A 25,149-nucleotide genomic window follows, 5' to 3' on the forward strand; every position below is an offset into this window, starting at 1 on the left:
TTAGACGTTTAGCGTCTTTGGGTGGAAATCTGCACGCACGCGGCGACGATAAAGTGTGTGGAATTCGATGTAGTACGCATGCCAGGTGGCTAGGTGGCGCTGTGAAGCACTGCCGTACAACAACGCCAGGAGCGTTGAAACCTAGTAGCGCGAAGTAGCAGCTAAGGCGTTGTTTGTCTGTACTGCACATGGATCTGACGTCGTACGGCAGGATAGCTAGCGTGAGCAGCTCAGAGCTCACTTTAGCGTTTTCAACCCTTTAGCCGGGAACGCCACGGTGGAGCGTTTTTAAGATTTCCACATTTTGTCGGTTTCACCGAGCGTTGTCGTTGTAAAGTTAGCCTAAGGTTCGTCGGTATTGCTGCGTTTATTAAAACTCCGTGAGAGAGAAGAGGCTCGCGTGGAAGCGCCGACGGAAGCCGAGCCCCCGTCAGTTGGTGCTCTTCAACTCAAAGCGACTGTAAACCTGCTTGGATTTCATCTTGTTGTACTGGTTCACCAGGTCCAGTTTGCTGTGGCCCAGCGTCATTCGCTTCTGGTCCTGCCGGCTCCACACCGCGGTGGGGTCGGGCGGGGGAGGCGGGCTCTGCTGGCTCTCCGGCTCAGTCTGAGAGAGGTCGGGTCCGCCCCAGGCCGAGGGCCCCTGAGGCGACGGCGACCTCCAGAAGTAGTTGTCCCTGTCTTTGCCGGACGGCGGCAGGAAGAGGTCCGACAGCTTGTTGAGGAACTGGTTGGAGGAAGTCCTCTGTTTGGAGGTGAGTTTGCCGTCGTTGACCGGGGACGGCGTCTGCGTCCTGGAGCTGAGGTTGGGGCTGGGGCTGCCGTGGAACATGCTCGGCTTGTGGTCGTACAAACCCAACGCCTGGAACTTGGAGGTGGTGCCGCCGATGTTGGACCTCATGGCGTCCGCCGCGCTGGGTTTGTTCCACTCGATGCCCATTGGCTGACTGAAGTTCGGCGGCGACGGCCGCTCGGGGACTTGGACGTGGTTGGCCGCTCCGTTGGCAGAGTGCCGCGGCCCCGGCGCCGGGGCGTGTCCTCCCGCGTGTTCGCCGCCCCTCCTCTCGGGGCTCAGGTGGGAGGCGCTGTTGGGCTCCTTCCTGTCGTGACCTTGCGTGACCTTGTAGACGGCGTTTGAGCTCATGCCCGGCGCGGCCTTCACGCTGGAGACGCTGTCACTCGATTGGCTGCTGGAGTTTTCCGAACACACCCTGTCCCTCTGCCTGTAGGAGGAGCCAAAGGTTAGCATAAGCCTCAAAATAGACTGGTTCCAGAACGGACGAAGTATCTCACCTAACATTATTTTGTTAACACTAAACGTGAACTTATTCGCTCTAACACTATTTTGTTAAAGCTAAACGTTACCTTATTCGCGCTAACATTATTTTGTTAAAGCTAAACGATAACTTATTGGCACTAACATTATTTTGTTAACGCTAAATGTTAGCTTATTTGGGCCAACATTATTTTGTTAAAGCTAAATGTTAACTTATTCGCGCTGACATTATTTTGTTAAAGCTAAACGTTACCTTATTTGCGCTAACATTATTTTGTTAAAGCTAAACGTTACCTTATTTGAGCTAACATTATTTTGTTAAAGCTAAACGTTACCTTATTTGCGCTAACATTATTTTGTTAAAGCTAAACGTTACCTTATTTGCGCTAACATTATTTTGTTAAAGCTAAACGTTACCTTATTCGCGCTAACATTATTTTGTTAAAGCTAAACGTTACCTTATTCGCGCTAACATTATTTTGTTAAAGCTAAACGATAACTTATTGGCACTAACATTATTTTGTTAAAGCTAAACGTTACCTTATTCGCGCTAACATTATTTTGTTAAAGCTAAACCTTACCTTATTCGCGCTAACATTATTTTGTTTATGCTAAACGTTAGCTTATTTGGGCTGACATTATTTTGTTAACGCTAAACGTTACCTTATTCGCGCTAACACTATTTTGTTATAGCTAAACGTTACCTTATTCGCGCTAACATTATTTTGTTAAAGCTAAACGATAACTTATTGGCACTAACATTATTTTGTTAACGCTAAATGTTAGCTTATTTGGGCCAACATTATTTTGTTAAAGCTAAATGTTAACTTATTCGCGCTGACATTATTTTGTTAAAGCTAAACGTTACCTTATTTGCGCTAACATTATTTTGTTAAAGCTAAACGTTACCTTATTCGCTCTAACATTATTTTGTTAAAGCTAAACGTTACCTTATTCGCGCTGACATTATTTTGTTAAAGCTAAACGTTACCTTATTCGCGCTGACATTATTTTGTTAAAGCTAAACGTTACCTTATTTGCGCTAACATTATTTTGTTAAAGCTAAAGTTACCTTATTTGCGCTAACATTATTTTGTTAAAGCTAAACGTTACCTTATTCACGCTAACATTATTTTGTTAAAGCTAAACGTTAACTTAATTAGGCTGATATTATTTTGTTAAAGCTAAACGTTACCTTATTTGCGCTAACATTATTTTGTTAAAGCTAAACGTTAACTTATTCGCTCTAACATTATTTTGTCAAAGCTAAACGTTACCTTATTTGCGCTAACATTATTTTGTTAAAGCTAAGCGTTAACGGTTTCAGAATGGACGAAGTATCTCAGTCACCTTCTAGAATATTACTTGAGTAAAAGTCTAAAGTACCTGACATTAACTGCACTTAATTATCAAAAGTAAAAGTATTGGTTAGCTCGTTAGCTTCGTCTGTTATCGCTAGCTCTTTCCTTGCACAATGACGGACAAACCGATCGTCTCCTGACCTCCACCGGTCTCCAGTGTCGTACCGTTCGTTGAGTAAATCCAGGCCCATGACTGCACCGTGCCCCGCGCCGGGCGCCATCATGGCCTGGTAGGACGGGTAGTAGGGCATGCCCTCCTCCTCTGCGTTGTAGAAGCAGTCGATGATCTGCGAGTCCGCGTAGAGGCAGCGGAACTCCCGGTCGAAGCTGTCGGTGATTCTGCCGGAGAAATGCATCACCATGTTGCTGTGCACCTGAGCGGAGAGCCAGGTGAAGCTGGAGAAGCAAAAACAGAGAGGGAGGGAGGGAGTGTGAAACCTGGGCAAAAACACCAGCACAAGCCTCACCGAAGGAAGTCCAAAACCGGATCGTTGTGCGAACTATTTTAAAGTTAGAACATTTGCATTTTGGAGAGCAAGAACCAAGGAGCTGCTGGTCTAATGCTGCCGGATTAAAGCTCCCACAGAGTGGTCCTATCTCAAATGTGAGTTATGGAGGTCTACAGGTTTCTGACCAACTCCCAGACGACAGAACTGTGTTGTGATTGACCAGCTAACGAGAGCGTTCCCAACCGTCTTGTGATTGTGACGTAGTTAGCGAGCTTCGTCACGACTCCCCGCCTTTGACGCCTTTGACCCGGAGTCAGAGTCAGAAGACGCTGTCGCAAGTGAAACGCCTCCACAGCGGACGTTCTTCTTCTTCTGCGGTTCAATGTAGGCAACCGGATGTGTCCGGAGCAGGAGGATGTGTCGTTCAGGAGACGGAGATCCTTACGTCACGATTCCAGGCTTTTTCAGAGCCCGAGAAGACAATAAAAGCCAGCGTTCTCAGCGGTGTCTGAAACTGTTTGTTTCCAAACTTTAGTGCGTCATATGCATGTCTGTCCTTTTGACTCGCTAATGAAGTGAATCACATGCATTTGGAGAACGGGGTCTGATCCTACAGGTTTAGAGGTTTAAAACGAGCTGTCAATCACCCTAATTGACCAAGGTAAGCCAGAGCTATGACGCTGCGTAACTGAAGACGCTGCAGAGTCACAGAGTTGTTATTACGCACAGGGAGCATCCATTTACAGCCAGTTATTATACTTTTTTTTTTTTTTTTCAAAACAAGTTCTTTTTAGACCAATAGTGACATGGAAATAAAATTAAATGGGTTTTTAATAATTTGGTACCTAAGAAATCTCAAATGGCACAGATGGTGCCAAACTGAGCCAAAAGTGAGAACGCCCAGACATCTCTTTACTAAAACCTCTGTAATTTCACTCTGCTTCACTTCAGCAGCATCAGACTTTGCACAGCTCATGTCCACATGTTGTTACATGACCTCCATGTGTTTTTAAGCTCCTGCTGCATATTTTAAAGGTGATATTTGCTTTAAAATGCAATATTTTTTTAGGCGAGAGAAAACATTTCTTCAGTGATGCTGTGTTCCATGTACATTTACTCTGACACAGTGACATCTACAGTGAAACTTACACCTCTGGTGGAATCTCACAAGTGTTATCTTTATTTTGATACCAAGATAATCCACATAGAGCTTGTAACTGCAGAGGTTTACTCTATTTAGTTTGGGCATGTCGTTTCAGAGCAGGGACTCCACAAAGAGGGTCAGGGAAGAAGAGGTTAAGAGGCAAAAATATTGGTAAAATGACGGCGACTTAAGCTGCAACATGATTTAGTCGGTGAGGCTCAAAGAGGAGTGTTTATCACCACGAAAACGATGTTACGAAACAGAAAATTAGCCTCGCACTTAACGACTTCGCTTATCTTCTTGATAAAGCTCGGGATCAGCGTCGGACGTTTCCTGGAACATCACGAGTCACCGTTCCAGCAGCAAACGTAATCAATATTACTCTGGAAGCCGGGGACACGTGACGTCGTTTACACTGTCTGGCCACATTGTGTAATGTCTGGTTCAGTGTATATTGTACACTCCTGTAGGGGGCAGTGTTGTGATTTAAGGGGCCTTAAGGCCCTGGTTTGCTTCCGCACACATGAATATCGAGGACCCTGGTATACTCAAAGTGTCAGTCCTCCAGTATCCCACTTCACCATCGGGTGGCGGTACAAGTCTGGACGTAGGGAATAGGACGCATTCCTACCAAAGAAGGAGAGAACGATGCTACAGATCCATGACAGGTCCGTCGGGGTGTCAGTCGGCTCGAGGCTCTGTTAACGTTACCTTATTCGCGCTAATTATTTTGTTGAGGCTAAGCGTTAACTTAATTGGGCTAACATTACTTTTTTAAAGCTAAACGTTACCTTATTCGCGCTAACAGTATTTTGTTAAAGCTAAACGTTAGCTTATTGGCACTAACCTTTTTTTTTTTACGCTAAACGTTAGCTTATTTGGGCTAACATTATTTTGTTAAAGCTAAATGTTAACTTATTTGTGCTAACACTATTTTGTAAAAGCTAAACGATAACTTATTTGCGCTAACATTATTTTTTTTAACTAAACGTTAGCTTATTTGGGCTAACATTATTTTGTTAAAGCTAAATGTTAACTTCTTTGTGCTAACACTATTTTGTAAAAGCTGAACGTTAACTTATTTGCGCTAACATTATTATTTTTACGCTAAATGTCAGCTTATTTGTGCTAACATTATTTTGTTAACGCTAAATGTTAGCTTATTGGCACTAACATTATTTTGTTAACGCTAAATGTTAGCTTATTTGGGCTAACATTATTTTGTTAAAGCTAAACGTTACCTTATCCGCGCTAACATTATTTTGTTAAAGCTAAACATTAACTTATTTGTGCTAACATTATTTGACGTGTGTTCGTACGATTTACTGAGAAACAAATACGACAGAGGTGATATTGACGGTAAAATCGGCGTTAAAGTGTTCGTACGACGGCAGCCAATCTCGGAATCCCATCTCGGGCTGAGTGAGGTTTCCTAGTTGGACTTTTATGGATTTATTAATTTATTTATATTTTATTTAGCGACAGTGAAGCGTTATAATTCAAAATCAAAGCGTGACATCATGAGCAGATCTGCAGCGTCAGCAGGTGTTTGAGAGACTTTATCACCATGTCAGAGCAGATTATGGGATCAGGGTTAAGTCGTAAAGATAAAGGAGCTGAACGTCTCCTCAGATTTGCCTTTTCCCCGACACACCTGTTTGACAACAAATGGAAACTTCTTTGTCTACTTGTCAAAAGGCATCTGAACGCCGTCCAAACCGCAACGTTATTAAAACATAAATAAACGCCATTCCACGCCGCGGCGAGCCCAGCACACCTGAGAGGGAAGAATTCCAAAAGAGGCGAGAGCGAACAACAACAGGACGGACTCTTTACGAGCGACTGTCCCTTTAAAAATCGCAGATAAAGGAGTTCAAGTTTTTTAGTTTGTGTTATTTTTTGTCGACATTCTTAGAAAATAAAGTCCATATTTTTATGTTAGCTTTAATTTTAATCAAATAAAATGCGTAATGTTTGAGTAGATTAACACTATTTTGTTAAAGCTAAACGCTAACATATTTGCACTAACATTATTTTGTTAAAGCTAAATGTTAACTTATTTGAGCTAGCATTATTTTGTTAAAGCTAAACGTTAGCTTATTTGCACTAACATTATTTTGTTTAAGCTAAACGTTAACATATTTGCACTAACATTATTTTGTTAAAGCTAAATGTTAACTTATTTGACCTAGCATTGTTTTGTTAAAGCTAAATGTTAACTAATTTGAGCTAGCATTATTTTATTAAAGCTAAACGTTAACTTATTTGCATTAAAACTATTTTGTTAAAGCTAAATGTTAACTTATTTGCGCTAACATTATTCTGTTAAAGCTAAACGTTGACATATTTGCACTAAAACTAGTTTGTTAAAGCTAAACGTTAACTTATTTGCACTAACATTATTTTGTTAAAGCTAAACGTTAACTTATTTGCACTAACATTATTTTGTTAAAACTAAACGTTAACTTATTTGCACTAACACTATTTTGTTAAAGCTAAATGTTAACTTATTTGTGATAGCATTATTTTGTTAAAGCTAAACGTTAGCTTATTTGCACTAACATTATTTTGTTTAAGCTAAATGTTAACTTATTTGACCTAGCATTGTTTTGTTAAAGCTAAATGTTAACTAATTTGAGCTAGCATTATTTTATTTAAGCTAACTTTAACTTATTTGCATTAAAACTATTTTGTTAAAGCTAAATGTTAACTTATTTGCGCTAACATTATTCTGTTAAAGCTAAACGTTGACATATTTGCACTAAAACTAGTTTGTTAAAGCTAAACGTCAACTTATTTGCACTAGCATTATTTTGTTAAAACTAAACGTTAACTTATTTGCACTAACACTATTTTGTTAAAGCTAAACGTTAACTTATTTGCGCTAACATTATTTTGTTAAAGCTAAACGTTAGCTTATTTTCTGCAGTGTAATGTTACTTTATTTAGTTCAGGAGCTTCAGATTCAGGTGAAACACTTCTTGTTGACGTGTGTATTATAAAACATAAATAAACGCCATTCCACGCCGCGGCGAGCCCAGCACACCTGAGAGGGAAGAATTCCAAAAGAGGCGAGAACAACAGGACGGACTCTTTACGAGCGACTGTCCCTTTAAAAATCGCAGATAAAGGAGACGCCGGGTTTCGGCGTAAACGTCCGATGACGCCGTTAGAAAACGTAAAGTGAAAAACAAACGTGGAGTAAAAATCATTTGCGAGTGTTTTTGCGAGACTGTGCGAGTGCTTTGAAGAACCTGCCGGACGACTTTCCTCTGCCGCCGTGAATCACCGAGCGCTCAGAACTGTCAGACATGAGCAGTCGATCAAAGGCCACGATGACGCCCCCGCACACGCGTTAATCATTACGTTCATGTTCAACAACCCTCTGTACTTCGTAAACTCGTATAAACGTGGCTCAAAGTTTCAGCGGACTGTCGTTTAACTTCAAGATGAAGTGATTGATCGGTCGCTGCGGAGAGAAAATCGACTCAAACATTACGCATTTTATCTGATTATAATTAAAGATATAAATTATGGACTTATTTGCACTAACACTAGTTTGTTAAAGCTAAACGCTAACTTATTTGCGCTAACATTATTTTGTTGAGGCTAAACGTTAACTTATTTGTGCTAACATTATTTTGTTGAGGCTAAACGCTAACTTATTTGTGCTAACATTATTTTTAAAGCTAAACGTTAACATATTTGCACTAACACTAGTTTGGTAAAGCTAAATGCTAACTTATTTGTGCTAACATAATTTTGTTAAAGCTAAATGTTAACTAATTTGCACTAGCACTATTTTGTTAGAGCTAAACGTTAGCTTATTTGCACTAACATTATTTTGTTAAAGCTAAATGTTAACTTATTTGTGCTAACACTATTTTGTTAAAGCTAAACGCTAACATATATGCAATAACACTATTTTGATAAAGCTAAACGTTAACTTATTTGCGCTAATACTATTTTGTTAAAGCTAAATGTTGACTTATTTGTGCTAACACTATTTTGTTAAAGCTAAATGTTCACTTATTTGTGCTAACACTATTTTGCGAAAGCTAAATGTTACCTTATTTTTGCTAACATTATTTTGTTAAAGCTAAACGTTAACTTATTTGTGCTGACACTATTTTGTGAAAGCTAAAAGTTAACTTATTTGTGCTAACATTTTGTTAAAGCTAAACGTTAACTTATTTGTGCTAACACTATTTTGCGAAAGCTAAACGTTAACTTATTTGTGCTAACATTATTTTGTTGAAGCTAAACGTTAACTTATTTGTGCTAACACTATTTTGTTAAAGCTAACCGCTAACATATTTGCACTAACATTATTTTGTTAAAGCTAAATGTTAACTTATTTGAGCTAGCATTGTTTTGTTAAAGCTAAATGTTAACTAATTTGAGCTAATATTGTTTTGTTAAAGCTAAATGTTAACTAATTTGAGCTAACATTATTTTGTTAAAGCTAACCGCTAACATATTTGCACTAACATTATTTTGTTAAAGCTAAACATTAACTTATTTGCACTAACATTATTTTGCTTAAGCTAAACGTTAACTTATTTGTGCTAACATTATTTTGTCAAAGCTAAACGTTAACATATTTGTGCTAACATTATTTTGTTAAAGCTAAACGTTAGCTTATTTTCATCAGTGTAATGTTACTTTATTTAGTTCAGCAGCTTCAGATTCAGGTGAAACACTTCTTGTTGACATGTGTATTTAATGTTTGCACAGAAACAGGAAAATGCAGTTTAGCTTCACTTTAAAAACACAACACAGTATATAGATAGAAGTAAATGTGACATTATATAAATATTGGACTCTGACTTTATTTATTTTAGATTTTTTCAGCCACTTTAGACAAAACTATTCTGTTATAACTCAGCGAAGAAGGAGCATTTTTAACAATTAAGTTAAAAACATTAATTTCTGTCTAAAGCAGTTTGTGAAAACATGAATTTGATGAGTGAGTGAATGAGTGAGTGAGTGAGTGTGTGAGTGAGTGAGTGTGTGAGTGAGTGTGAATGAATGAGTGTCAGTTAGTGTGAATGAATGAGTGTGAATGAGTGAGTGTGTAAATGAATGAGTGAGTGAGTGAGTTAGTAAATGAGTGAGTGAGTGAGAAAGTGAGTGAGTGAGTAAATGAGTGAGTTAGTAAATGAGTGAGTTAGTAAATGAGTGAGTGAGTAAATGAGTGAGTGAGTGAGAAAGTGAGTGAATGAGTGAGTGAGTGAGTTAGCAAATGAGTGAGTGAGTGAGTGAATGAATGTGTGAGTGAGTGAATGAGTGAGTGAGTGAGTTAGTAAATGAGTGAGTGAGTGAGTGAGTAAATGAATGAATGAGTGAGTGAGTGAATGAATGAGTGAGTAAGTTAGTAAATGAGTGAGTGAATGAATGAGTGAGTGAGTTAGTAAATGAGTGAGTGAGTGAGAAAGTGAGTGAATGAGTGAGTGAGTGAGTGAGTGAGTGAGTGAATGAATGTGTGAGTTAGTGAGTGAGTGAGTGAGTGAGTTAGTAAATGAGTGAGTGAGTGAGTGAGTAAATGAATGAATGAGTGAGTGAGTGAATGAATGAGTGAGTAAGTTAGTAAATGAGTGAGTGAATGAATGAGTGAGTGAGTTAGTAAATGAGTGAGTGAGTGAGAAAGTGAGTGAATGAGTGAGTGAGTGAGTGAGTGAGTGAGTGAATGAATGTGTGAGTTAGTGAGTGAGTGAGTGAGTGAGTTAGTAAATGAGTGAGTGAGTGAGTGAGTAAATGAATGAATGAGTGAGTGAGTGAATGAATGAGTGAGTAAGTTAGTAAATGAGTGAGTGAATGAATGAGTGAGTGAGTTAGTAAATGAGTGAGTGAGTGAGTGAGTGAATGAATGTGTGAGTTAGTGAGTGAGTGAGTGAGTGAGTTAGTAAATGAGTGAGTGAGTGAGTGAGTAAATGAATGAATGAGTGAGTGAGTGAATGAATGAGTGAGTAAGTTAGTAAATGAGTGAGTGAATGAATGAGTGAGTGAGTAAGTAAATGAGTGAGTGAGTGAGAAAGTGAGTGAATGAGTGAGTGAGTGAGTGAGTGAGTGAATGAATGTGTGAGTTAGTGAGTGAGTGAGTGAGTGAGTTAGTAAATGAGTGAGTGAGTGAGTGAGTAAATGAATGAATGAGTGAGTGAGTGAATGAATGAGTGAGTAAGTTAGTAAATGAGTGAGTGAATGAATGAGTGAGTGAGTTAGTAAATGAGTGAGTGAGTGAGAAAGTGAGTGAATGAGTGAGTGAGTGAGTGAGTGAATGAATGTGTGAGTTAGTGAATGAGTGAGTGAGTGAGTGAGTTAGTAAATGAGTGAGTGAGTGAGTAAATGAATGAATGAGTGAGTGAATGAATGAGTGAGTAAGCTAGTAAATGAGTGAGTGAGTGAGTGAGAAAGTGAGTGAGTGAGTGAGTTAGCAAATGAGTGAGTGAATGAATGAGTGAGTGAGTGAGTGAGTTAGCAAATGAGTGAGTGAATGAATGAGTGAGTGAGTGAGACTTTTCCTTTAACTCTCTTTGTTCCCGTTTTCTACCAAATCAGCAGAAAGTGAAGAGTTGTTATTATGGTCTGTTTTTATCCAGAGCTTTTCTCGTCCTGATGAAGCTGCTTTACACCACAGTTTTCACCCATTCACACACCTTTCATAACCCATTCACACACCTTTCATAACCCATTCACACACCTTTCATAACCCATTCACACACCTTTCATAACCCATTCACACACCTGTCATAACCCATTCACACGCTGTAACATGAGTCAGTGGATTTTACATCAGAAAATGACTTTTGATACTTTAGTAATTTAGAAAATTAACTTGACTTTGACTGAATATTAATATTCATAAAAAAGTGACTTCAACTTCTACCAAAGTCATTTTCTGCTCATATACTTATTTACTTTTACTGTAAAAGTATCTCTATCAAGTACTTTTATACAAGACTGTATACGGTTTGTGAAGAAGTGTCAGTGATCAGTGAGTTTCACCGGCTGCAGTTTCACCAGATTTCTGATAACAGCAGGAGGAAGGACACACACACACACACACACACACACACACACACACACACACACACACACACACACACACACACACACACACACACACACACACACACACACACACACACACACACACACACACACACACACACACACACACACACACACACACAGCGTCCCTGTGGAAATGAGGCGCTAACAGCAAAAACAAAATGGAGCCAAGTCTGAGCTGAGGATGAGTCAGCGACTGAGATCTGTCACAAACCCACGGTCACATTCTGACGCTTTTGTTTCCTCCGTCTCGTTTAGACAAAAAAACCATGTGATTTTAGCCACAAGACAAAAGACTGACAGAATAAATATCTTTTTAAAGAAATAATCTGTCACTGCAGCATCACACGAATCCCTGTTAGCCTCAACAAAGTGAAGTTAGCGCAAATAAGGTAACGTTTGGCGTCAACAAAGTAGAGTTAGCGCAAATAAGGTAACGTTTAGCCTCAACAAAGTAATGTTAGCGTAAATAAGGTAAAGTTTAGCCTCAACAAAGTAAAGTTAGCGCAAATAAGGTAACGTTTAGCCTCAACAAAGTGAAGTTAGCACAAATAAAGTAACGTTTAGCCTCAACAAAGTGAAGTTAGCACAAATAAGGTAACGTTTAGCCTCAACAAAGTAGAGTTAGCGCAAATAAGGTAACGTTTAGCGTCAACAAAGTAGAGTTAGCGCAAATAAGGTAACGTTTAGCCTCAACAAAGTGAAGTTAGCGCAAATAAGGTAACGTTTAGCGTCAACAAAGTAGAGTTAGCGCAAATAAGGTAACGCTTAGCCTCAACAAAGTAATGTTAGCGTAAATAAGGTAAAGTTTAGCCTCAACAAAGTAAAGTTAGCGCAAATAAGGTAACGTTTAGCCTCAACAAAGTGAAGTTAGCGCAAATAAGGTAACGTTTAGCCTCAACAAAGTGAAGTTAGCACAAATAAAGTAACGTTTAGCCTCAACAAAGTGAAGTTAGCACAAATAAGGTAACGTTTACCCTGAACAAAATAACATTAGCGCAAATAAGGTAACGTTTACCCTGAACAAAATAACGTTAGCGCAAATAAGGTAACGTTTAGCCTCAACTAAGTAATGTTAGCGTATATAAGGTAAAGTTTAGCCTCAACAAAGTAAAGTTAGCGCAAATAAGGTCACGTTTAGCGTCAGCAAAGTGAAGTTAGCACAAATAAGGTAACGTTTGGCCTCAACAACGTGAAGTTAGCACAATAAGGTAACATTTACCTTGAACAAAATAACGTTAGCAGAAATAAGTTAACTTTAGCTTTAACAAAATAATGTTAGCGCAAATAAGGTAACGTTTAGCCTCAACAAAGTAATGTTAGTGTAAATAAGGTAACATTTAGCCTCAACAAAATAATGTTAGCGAAAACAAGGTCAAGTTTAGCCTCAACAAAGTAAAGTCAGCAAAAATAAGGTAACGTTTAGCCTCAACAAATTAAAGTTAGCACAGATAGCTTTAGCTTTAACAAAATAATGTTAGCACAATAAGGTGTGTGTGTCTCACCTGTATGACCCTGCGATGACCTCTTCACAGTCGATGATCATAAACTTCTCCAGAACTTGACCGCTGAACTTCTTGCCGCTCTTGGTGCAGTAAGTATCGCCGCACACACTGCGGATACGCATGTTCTGAAGAAACAAAAACACAACGCACACGTTATCGTCACTATCTGCAACTTAAATATCGTGATAAATCGTATCGCAACTTAAATATAGACATAAAATCGCACAACCACTTAAATATCATGATATATCCTATCGCAACTTAAATATTGAGATATTAGCGACAACCACTTCAATATCATAATATATCGTATCGCAAATTAAATATTGAGATAATATCGCACAACCACTTAAATATTGTGATAAATCGTATCGCAACTTAAATATTGACATAATATCGCACAACCACTTAAATATCGTGATATATCCCATCGTTACTTAAATATTGAGATATTAGCGACAACCACTTAAATATCGTGATATATCCCATCGTTACTTAAATATTGCGATATTAGCGACAACCACTTAAATATCATAATATATCATATCGCAATTTAAATATTGAGATATTAGCGACAACCACTTAAATATCATAATATCGTATCACAATATAAATATCGTGATAATATTGCATAAATATTGTGATAATATCATACCGCGACTTGAATATCGTGATAATATCGTATCGCCCCTGAAATATTGTGATAATATCGCATAAATATCGCGTTGCGATTTAAATGTGAAAATATCGTAATGCAAATTAAATATTGCGATAATATCGTATCGCAACTTAAATATCATGATAATATCGTATCATGTTTTAAATATTGTGGAAATACTGTATCACCTCTTAAATATCGTGACATAAATATCGTGACAATATCGTGACATATATATTGTGATAATATCGTGACATATATGTCGTGAGAGTATCGCATATATATCGTGATAGCATCGCATAAATATCGTGATATCGTATTACAGCTTAAATATCGCAATACTGTCGCCAAACTCACGCTGAGGTGCGAGTTCTGGATGTCGAGCGCCGCGCACATGTCGGCGAAGTAGTCGAGCTTCTTCTCGTCCAGCAGGATGTAGACGGGGACGCGGCGTTTGTTGGACGCCTCCATGAGGTCACAGAGCAGGTCAACGTCCGTGAACACGTCCATGACCAACGCAATGACCTGGAGGGACGGAGACAGACGGAGACATCGTCAAAGACGCGAAACCACATTTAATACACAAACCGTGGAGAATTTATTCATTAAATGTGTCAACAAAGTAATGTTAGCGCAAATAAGGTAACGTTTTGCTTTAACAAAGTATTTGTTAGCTCAAATAAGATAACTTTAGCTTTAACAAAATAATGTTAGCGCAAATGAGGTAACGTTTAGCCTTGATAAAGTAATGTTAGCGCAAATAAGGAAATATTTAGCCTCAACAAAGTAATGTTAGCACAAATAAGGTAACGTTTAGCCTTGATAAAGTAATGTTAGCGCAAATAAAGTAACGTTTAGCCTCAACAAAGTAATGTTAGCACAAATAAGGTAATGTTTAGCCTCAATAAAGTAATGTTAGCGCAAATAAAGTAACGTTTAGCCTCAACAAAGTAATGTTAGCACAACTAAGGTAACGTTTAGCCTCAATAAAGTATTGTTAGCGCAAATAAAGTAACGTTTAGCCTCAACAAAGTAATGTTAGCACAAATAAGGTAAGGTTTAGCTTCGATAAAATAATGTTAGCGCAAATAAGGTAATGTTTAGCCTCAACAAAATAATGTTAGTACAAATAAGGAAATATTTAGCCTCAACAAAGTAATGTTAGCACAAATAAGGTAACGTTTCGCTTAAACAAAGTATTTGTTAGCGCAAATAAGATAACTTTAGCTTTAACAAAATAATGTTAGCGCAAATAAGGAATTATTTAGCCTCAACAAAGTAATGTTACCTTATTTGTGCTAACATTACTTTGTTGAGGCTAAACGTTACCTTATTTGTGCAAACGTTTAGCCTCAACAACGTTATGTTAGCTGTTGTTCCCAAACACGACTGAAGCGCATTCGCGACTCTACGATTCCACTCGATCTTCTGCTTCTTCTTCTTCTGGCTCCGTTTGATTTGATTTTAAGGTTAAAAACTCACGTACTTGACTTTAAGCCTGATTCTCATTCACAAAGTTTCCTGCGTTCCAAAAACAAAGCCTGACGAACCACACAGACCTGTTCCGTTGCCCGGGGGAGCTAACGTTAGCGCTCAGTCCCCCTGGTGACGCCATGTTGTCATCAGACAAACACGGCACCAAAAATAACTGCAACGGAAACTCACTCACTCACTCTCCAAACCAAAGTCCACAGAGAACATCAGTGCTTTTAGCTCCCAGGTCCTCTGCTGCCTCGTGTGGTCACTTTGTGTCACTGATAATTTATTATTATTATTATTTTATTATTATCAATAGACTCGAGGATCCTGCTCATAGAACAAGTTTAATTATACCAAGAAGAAGAGGAAGAAGAAGACGTGACTCAGTGTCAGACTGTTTGTTTGTTTGTTTGTTTGTTTGTTGTGTGATGATGATGATGATGATGATGATGATACAACCTTCATAAATAAATTAATAAATGATCAGACTTAAGTCTTTAGGTCAAAGTTAAAAGGTCGCACGAGTTCATCGTCAGGAAACAGAATTAAAAGAGAAGCAAAAAGTCACAGTCAGAGACACAAGATGACAACAAAGATACACAAAACAACCACAAAACAATCACAAAGTGACAAAACAACAACACAGAGACAAAATACAACCACAAACAGACACAAAACAACCACAAAAATATACAAAACAAGCACAAAGTGACAAAACACAACAACAAAAATACACAAAACAAGCACAAAAATACACAACATAACCACAGTGACAAGACAACCACAGAGAGACAAAACACAACCACAAAAATACACAACACAACCACAAAGTGACAAAACAAGCACAAAAATAAACAAAACAACCACAAGGTGACAAAACACAACAACAAAAATACACAAAACAAGCACAAAAATACACAACATAACCACAGTGACAAAACAACCACAGAGAGACAAAACACAACCACAAAAATACACAACACAACCACAAAAATACACAACACAACCACAAAGTGACAAAACAAGCACAAAAAATAAACAAAACAACCACAAAAATAAACAAAACAACCACAAAGTGACAAAACAATCACAAAAATAAACAAAACAACCACAAAAATAAACAAAACAACCACAAAGTGACAAAACAACCACAGAGACACAACACAACCACAAACAGACACAAAACCACAAAGAGACAAAACACAACCACAGAAATATACAAAACAACCACAAAGAGACAAAACACTACCACAAAAATACACACAACCACAGAAATAAACAAAACAACCACAGAGACATAAAACAACCACAAAAATACACACAACCACAAAGAGACAAAACATACAAAACAACCACAACAAGGACCGTGAAGAACAAAACCCACGAGCAGACACACAACAGACACACAACAGATCTGTTCACACCTTCACAACATTAGTTTTAACGCTCTCTGTAACTCACTCTTCTCCTTCATGACTTCCATGTTTTTACTGTAAACACGGAAGTCACATGTGCAGAAATAGCTAACGATGGACGTTAGAACGTAAACATGTTCAGACGACGTCTGCTCTATTCTCACTAAAGCTTATTTATGTGTGTGTATAAATACACACTATACACAAACACGCGTGTACACGCAGAACACAGGCTGTAACATTTACACACGTGTGCGTATGAGTATGTTTTCTATATCATAAATATATGTTATACATGTGTTGTATATGCTACATGAGTATTTTATGTTGTACACACACATATATATATATATATATATATATATATATATATATATATATATATATATATATATATATATATATATATATGTTGGGCATAGGTTGTTCACATAGTAAATATATGTTTCTTAAATATAACAATATAATGTTGTGTATATTGAAACATATTCTATATTGTATGTATGTCGACTCATGTTAAACAATCAACTAATCAAGGAGTATCTGTAATAATTAAAATATTAATATTCATATATACAGTATATATATATATATATGCATGTACTTTTATGTTGTATAATATACAATACAATATATATTATAACATGTTCCGTCTATGTAAACATATACTATAGGATATAATGTGTGTATATATATGTTAATGTGTATATGTTAATGTGGATTGTGAATGTATACTAATATATACACGTATGTATATATATGTATACACATATATACATACATATACACATATATGTATACACATATATGTGTATATGTATGTATATATGTGTATATATATATACACGTATGTATATATATATATACACATATATACATACATATACACATATATGTATACACATATATATATATATATACACACACATATATAAATATATATATATATATACACATATATTTAAAAAAATATATACATACACATATATATATATACACACATATAAAAATATATATACACATATATATATACACATATATAAATATATGTACACACGTATATAAGTATATATATACACATATATACACACATATATAAATATATATATACACATATAAATATTTATATACAAAAAATATATATATACACACACATATATAAATATATATATATATATGTATATATATATATATATACACATATGTAAATATATATATATAAATATATATACACATATGTAAATATATATATACATATATATATATATAAAAGTTATATATATATACATATTTTCCACTGACAGCGCTGGTCAGGTGCACCTGCTGATGACGTCACACAGTCACCTTGACCTCGTTATCGGTGAAGTTATCGGTGAAGTTATCGATCTTACCTTCTTGGCTTTATTGATCAGTGATCGGATCAGGTCTTTGACATTATGAGACTTGTCCCTCTGGAAGTAAATCTGGGTCTCGGACGGTCCGTATCGGTTCGGGTTCTCCGGCCAGCCGAGCTCCAGCATCGGCGGCTCCTCGTCGGACATCATGGGGAAGTAAGTCCCGGAGGTGAGCTCGGACACGGCGTCCCCGTCGCCGAAGTCCCGCTCGCCCGCTCCGGCCCCGGTGCCGTTGCTGTCGGCGCCGGAGCCGGAGCCGGAGCCGGAGCCGCAGCTCTTGGCCGAGTACTGGCAGATGTAGCGGATCTCCGGCGGGGACAGGAAGTTGACCTCCCGCTCCTCGGCCAGCACCCTCCGGTACTCCTTCTCCCCGTGCTCCAGCAGCGCGTCCGTGGCCAAACGCGCCGCCTCGTTGTGGCTCAGCTCCAGCGTGGATCCCTGTCGCCACGGGTTCTTCACCTCCTCCAGCCGCGAGGCGAGCTTCCCCAGCGGCTTCCTGCCGTTGGAGCTCGGCCGGAGGCCCTCCGAGCTGATCATGGTCTCCCGACGTGTGTGTGTCCCACCACCGTCACCACCACCACCACCGGGGTTTAGATCGCCTCTGCTCGGGTTAAATCCTCCAGAGAGTCCCTGGTTCGGGTTCTCCGGTCCCGCGGGAGATTGTGAGGACTTTGTCTTTTTAAAAAGTGCTGCGATGTCGAACAACCATTTTAGACGAAGAAAAGAAGAAGAAAACAAAGAGAAAAAGAAAGAAAAAGAAAGAAAGAAGATCAATAATTCACCGACACACACACACACACACACACACAGATCCGGGTTCAGATAATCCGGATTACAGATGAAATGGTCCTCGCTTCTCTTATTCCCGTCATGTCAGACTCGACCTGCAGCTGTGTGTGTGTGTGTGCGCGCGCGAGCCGCTCACCTGTTGATACCTGCGCTGTCATTGGCCACCGACATGCACAGGCCCCGCCCCCTCACCCCGTCAGCCCCTCCTTCCTCCCCCTCCTCCTCCTCCCCGTTGTCAAATCAACCTGTCCCGGAGAGTTTCCGGTACGAGATGTCAAAATAAAATACCTCAACTTTGTCAACATAAAAATACCATCAAATATATATATATATATATAATATATAATACAATTATGTCAGTGTCAAAATAAAATACCTCAATTTTATTTTATTGTCAGCATACAAATACCATCATACATCATATATATACATATATACATATATACATCATATAAATATATATATATATATATATATATAAATATATATATAAAATAAAGAATAAAATTATGTTGATGTCAAAATAAAATACCTCAATTTTATTTTAATGTCAACATACAAATACCATCAAATATATATACATACATATATATATATATAAATAATATAGAATAAAATTATGTTGATGTCAAAATAAAATACCTCAATTTTATTTTAATGTCAACATACAAATACCATCAAATATATATACATACATATATATATATATATGTAAATAATATAGAATAAAATTATGTTGATTTCAAAATAAAATACCTCAATTTTATTTTGATGTCAACATAAAAATACCATCAAATATATATATATGTATATATATATATATATATGTATATATATATATATATATGTATATATATATATATATATATATATATATATAATATATAATAAAATTATGTTGATGTCAAAATAAAATACCTCATTTTATTTCAACATAGAAATACTTAAAAAATATTATAAATATGTATATATAGACATCTTTGACACGGAAATGATTGCGTTACAATTAATCATACAACTTTACAATATTATATTATTTTTGTAACAAAATAAAAGGATTAATTTAAATAAAAAACATTACTAAAAACACACTTAAAGACACATTTAAAGACACAATCAGATACTAATTTAAATATATGCTCACTATTAGAAAGTCAATAATAAATCAACAAAGACTCATCAGCCAGCTGCATCTGTCCTGAACCGAATGCTTTTATTTTGAAGGCCCCGTTTCTTTTTACTTTGAACGAAAACATCATAACACAACGACACTAAACTACTGTACGACACAAGTACACGCCTAAAAACAACAATAAAGAAACATAATACATACATACATTATATATATGTATATATACATATGTATATATATATATACATATGTATATGTATATATATATATATGTATATGTATATATATATATATGTATATGTATATATATATGTATATGTATATATATACGTCTAAACCATGAATAACATGTTTATTGCTGAGACTTTGTGAGAGCGCCCCCTGCAGGTGGAAATAAGTCTCACTTTATTACTTGAGTGAGGCGTAAACATCAGCGCGCGTGAGGTCACTTCCTGTTGACTCTGCTGGGCGAGGCTCAGCCGCTGCCGTGAGGTGGGAGGAGCCAAAGCCACACTGGCCGAGCAGGTTCTTATCTGCGCTTTGATAAGCTGAGGCTCCGCCCCCTCCCGCGTATTAATAGAGTTGAAAAAGAGTTTCCTCGTTTGAGTCACGATCACGACGTTTGTCTACGGAAGAGCAGCAGAGACACGTTTAGAAAACAACAAATAAAAGTAGTACACGACGCTCAGGTAAAACACTTGCATGACACAGTGTTGACCTGTGACCTCTGACCCTTCGGAGGCTCCTATTGGACGTCACCGGCTGTCAATCAGAAGAAAATCGGCAACGAAATTCTGTATGATAATAAAAAACAAACAAAAAAGCCGAGCTAATTGAAAACATGAAAACAGAAACCCTGACGTGACTCACACAGGTAAACACAGTGTGATCGACTCGTCACCGTGACGACGACGTCACCCTCAGAGTTACCACACACACACTGAACCAGTGAGTCACCGCTGGAGTTTACGCCGTTTAAACGACGAGATCACGTCCCGCGACGCCGAGATCACGTCCTGCGTCCTGACTCCACGACCTTTACTCACTTAAACTCATTTTACATCATCAAAGTACAGTAAATGAGTAAATGTCATGTAGTACTTTCATGAACAGGTACTTTTACACAGACTGTTCCTGAGCTGCTGAAGTATTTGAGGAACGTGTTGAGACTCGTGAACGTTTCCCTGAAGCGTCTCTGACACTTTGGAAGTTAAACTTGATTTATTCTGCTTTACATTAGAGTGGAAATGAGGTCAGAGGTCAGAGGTCAGAGGTCACCTCAGGGTTGACCTCGCTCCCAGTTTCAGATCACTCACTCATTCACATTCACTCACTCACTTTCTCACTCATTCACATTCGCATTCACTCACTCATTCACTCACTCATTCACTCAAATTCACTCACTTACTCAAATTCACTCACTTACTCACTCACTCACATTCACTCACTCACTCATTCACTCACTCACTCATTCACATTCGCATTCACTCACTTACTCAAATTCACTCACTCACTCATTCACATTCGCATTCACTCACTCACTCATTCACACTCACTCACTCATTCACTCACTCACTCACTCATTCATTCACTCACTCACTCATTCACATTTTCACACTCACTCACGTTCACATTCACTCACTCATTCACTCACTCACTCACTCATGTTCACATTCACTCACTCACTCATTCACATTCACTCACTCACTCACTCATTCATGTTCACATTCACTCACTCATATTCACTCCATTCGTTTGTTTACGACTCATCATAACTGACGAGTTTTTGTTTCCAAAGAACGTTCCAGGAAACATGAAGAGACACACACACACACACACACACACACACATTCTTGTACTTGCTGCATACTGAGGACCAGCATTTCCACTTTATAAATCAACACATTTACAAATATCTACTTCATGAATGACATCTACAAAGAACTACTGGTTGCAGTACCATAAAATGTCTGCAGGTGGAGCCCCAGAGCAAAAAGGGCTGGAAAACTTTTTCGATTTTATTTTATTTTTTAAATTTTTGGTCCTACATTTTACAAAAACGTCATACTATACTATGTCGACCAAAATTTAAAAAAGAATTTGACAAAAAAAATTTGGTCCAATATCTGACAAAAACGTCATACTATACTATGTCTTCCAAAATTTGAAAAAAAAATTTGACCCAAAATTAAAAAAATACATTTGACCCAAAATGTTTGGTCCAAAATTTGACAAAACTTCATTCTATACTATATGTCGTCCAAAATTTGAAAAAAAAATTTTTACCCAAAATGTTTGGTCCAAAATTTGAAAAAAAAAATTTGGTCCGAAATTTGAAAAAAAAAATTGGGTCCAAAGTTTTAAAAAAAAAAATATGGTCCAAAATTTAAAAAATAAATTTGGTCCAAAATTTGAAAAAAAAAATTTTGTCCAAAATTTGAAAAAGAAAATTTGGTCCATAATTTGAAAAAAAGTATTTCGTCCAAAATTAAAAAAAAAATTTTTTGTCCAATATTTAAAAAAAAACATTGGGTCCAAAATTTGAAAAAAAAATATGGTCCAAAATTTAAAAAAAAAATGATGGTCCAAAATTTGAAAAAAAAATTTGGTCCAAAATTTGAAAAAAAAATTTGGTCCAAAATTTGAAAAAAAATTTTGGTCCAAAATTTGAAAAAAACAATTTGGTCCAAAATTTGAAAAATATTTGGTCCAAAATCTGACAAAAACGTCATACTATACTATGTCTTCCAAAATTTGAAAAAAAAATTTGACACAAAATTAAAAAAATACATTTGACCCAAAATGTTTGGTCCAAAATTTGACAAAACTTCATTCTATACTATATGTCGTCCAAAATTTGAAAAAAAATTTTTTACCCAAAATGTTTGGTCCAAAATTAGAAAAAAAAAATTTGGTCCGAAATTTGAAAAAAAAAATTGGGTCCAAAGTTTTAAAAAAAAAAATATGGTCCAAAATTTAAAAAATAAATTTGGTCCAAAATTTGAAAAAAAATTTTTTGTCCAAAATTTGAAAAAAAAAATTTGGTCCATAATTTGAAAAAAAGTATTTCGTCCAAAATTAAAAAAAAAATTTTTTGTCCAATATTTAAAAAAAAACATTGGGTCCAAAATTTGAAAAAAAAATATGGTCCAAAATTTAAAAAAAAAATGATGGTCCAAAATTTGAAAAAAAAATTTGGTCCAAAATTTGAAAAAAAAATTTGGTCCAAAATTTGAAAAAAAATTTTGGTCCAAAATTTGAAAAAAAATTTTGGTCCAAAATTTGAAAAAAACAATTTGGTCCAAAATTTGAAAAATATTTGGTCCATAATTTGAAAAAAAATATTTCGTCCAAAATTAAAAAAAAATTTTTTTGTCCAATATTAAAAAAAAAACATTGGGTCCAAAATTTGAAAAAAAAATATGGTCCAAAATTTAAAAAAAAAATGATGGTCCAAAATTTGAAAAAAAAATTTGGTCCAAAATTTGAAAAAAAAATTTGGTCCAAAATTTGAAAAAAACAATTTGGTCCAAAATTTGAAAAAAAAAATTTCGTCCAAAATTTAAAAAAAAAATGATGGTCCAATATTTGAGAAAAAGTTGTCCAAATTTAACATTTTTGACAAATTGAGTATAGCATGTTATAGCAACCTAAGGAAGTGATTTCAATAAAAACAAAGTGAGGACAAGCCAAAATGTCCTCACTCCGTAAAAATGACCTCACTTTGTTGGTTTAAAACCCTCACTGGTCCTCAGTATGCTGCAAGTACAAGAAAACACACACACACACACACACACACTTTAGAGAAATGCTGAGTCACCGTCCTGTGTTGATCCAGAGCACCAAGCTAACGGCCGCAGGAGCTAACTTTAAAGACGATCAATAAAAAGTGAGTGAGTGTAAACACGAGGAGCTGTGTGTGTGTGTGTGTGTGTGTGTGTGTGTGTGTGCGCGCGTCAGTGTGTGTGCATGTGGGGGTGTGTGTGTATTGTGTCGCTTGCAGAAGAGAAACATCTTCTTTTGCAAACTGACAGATCAGGTTAAACCTGCCACCACTGACCCTAACCCCTGAACACACACACACACACACACACACACACACAGGTGTCAATCATGAGTTTGTTTGTGCAAAAGACGAACGTCTGTGATCCAAACAGGAAACTGTCGTCAGACTTTCGTAAAATAAAAAGTCTCTCAAGTCTCTACATTTGCGTTTGTCCACATGTAAACACAGACCTGCAGTTTTTTATTTAATTAATTTTTGAAATTCGACAAATGATCCATTTGCCCTGATGCACTTTGACAGTGAACTGAGTTTCTTCTCAAAAACAAAAAGTATCTCAGAATGCTGGTTTGATTGAAATGATCTTTCGTTTTTTTTTTGCGAGGTTTATTTAAATTTCAACCTTTCACGTCAGTTCGTCCTTTGATGGACGAGGACAAAGCGTCTCTTGACAAATGTCGAGTCTCGCATTCTGTGGTTTGAGCCGCAGACGTTAGCGTCGTCTCTGAATCAATGCACGTCTGTGTGTGTCAGTGTCACTGAGGTGGGCGGAGACTGAGGTGGGCGGAGACTGAGACTAGCGCGCCACAAATGACGCTCACATTCCGTGCAGTTAGCATGGAGCTACGTAGCCAGCAGCTTCGCTTCGTGTAACGCAAACTGAAACTTTAATTGTCTAGTCATTAGCATTTAATCACAACACCACATTTTTCAAAATAAAAGCCTTCCTTTCAGTCTGTCCACACTATAACTGCAGTTTTCACACACACACACACACACACACACACACACACAGAAGCAGCGGCTGCTGAACTCTGTGTTTTACAGTGGACTGTGGCGCCCTCTGCAGGTCGTGTGCAGAAACACTGAGGACGGCGCCTCAGCAGAAGAACCTCAAGAGACGTCACACGGCAAAGTCAGCGTAGTGTCCCTTTAATGAGTTCAATAAACTCAAAGTTGGATTTTTGAGATTAGTCAGAATTGTGAGATTTGAATCAGTAAAATTCCGACGTAAAAATTCAGAGAATCTGATTGAATTTCAGGATTCAAAACTGAAACTTGGAAATTCTGACATAAATCTTAGAATTCCTCCGTGTTCCGACTTTAATCTCAGAATTCCCACTTGGAATCTCATAAACCTGATTTAAGTCTTGGAAATCGGATTTAAATGTCTGGATTCATGATTTAATCTTTATATCTGGAATCCCTCAGTGTTACGACTTTAATAAAAGAACTCTTATTTAAAGTCTTGGAAATCTGACTCTGATTTCTGGGTGGAAAATTTAATCTCAGGATTCAATTTAATAGTGAAAAAGATAAAAATAAAAATCAGACTCCGTGTTCTGACTTTAATCAAAAAAAAATCCCAATTTAAAAATTCAGGTCTGAATTAAGTGTTGGAAATCTGACTTTAATTTCAGGATTCAGAATTTAATCTTGGGAATTCTGACTTAAATCTCAGTATTCCTCAAT

At 37.0% G+C, this 25,149-nt stretch overlaps 1 protein-coding gene across 1 annotated transcript; it reads right to left on the reverse strand.

The window, feature by feature from the left end:
* Positions 1 to 430: 430 nt before the first annotated feature.
* fam83c (family with sequence similarity 83 member C) lies at positions 431 to 18,289 on the reverse strand (the record flags this gene model as incomplete). The annotated part of the gene is made up of 5 exons (XM_083907688.1): positions 431 to 1,223; positions 2,803 to 3,033; positions 12,807 to 12,931; positions 13,822 to 13,989; positions 17,750 to 18,289. The coding sequence occupies 5 exons, from the start codon at positions 18,287 to 18,289 to the stop codon at positions 431 to 433; spliced, it is 1,857 nt and encodes a 618-aa protein (XP_083763814.1).
* Positions 18,290 to 25,149: the final 6,860 nt, after the last annotated feature.

This window comes from Microchirus variegatus (genome assembly GCF_963457635.1).
Source record: "Microchirus variegatus genome assembly, chromosome: 21".
Classification (NCBI taxonomy): domain Eukaryota; kingdom Metazoa; phylum Chordata; class Actinopteri; order Pleuronectiformes; family Soleidae; genus Microchirus; species Microchirus variegatus.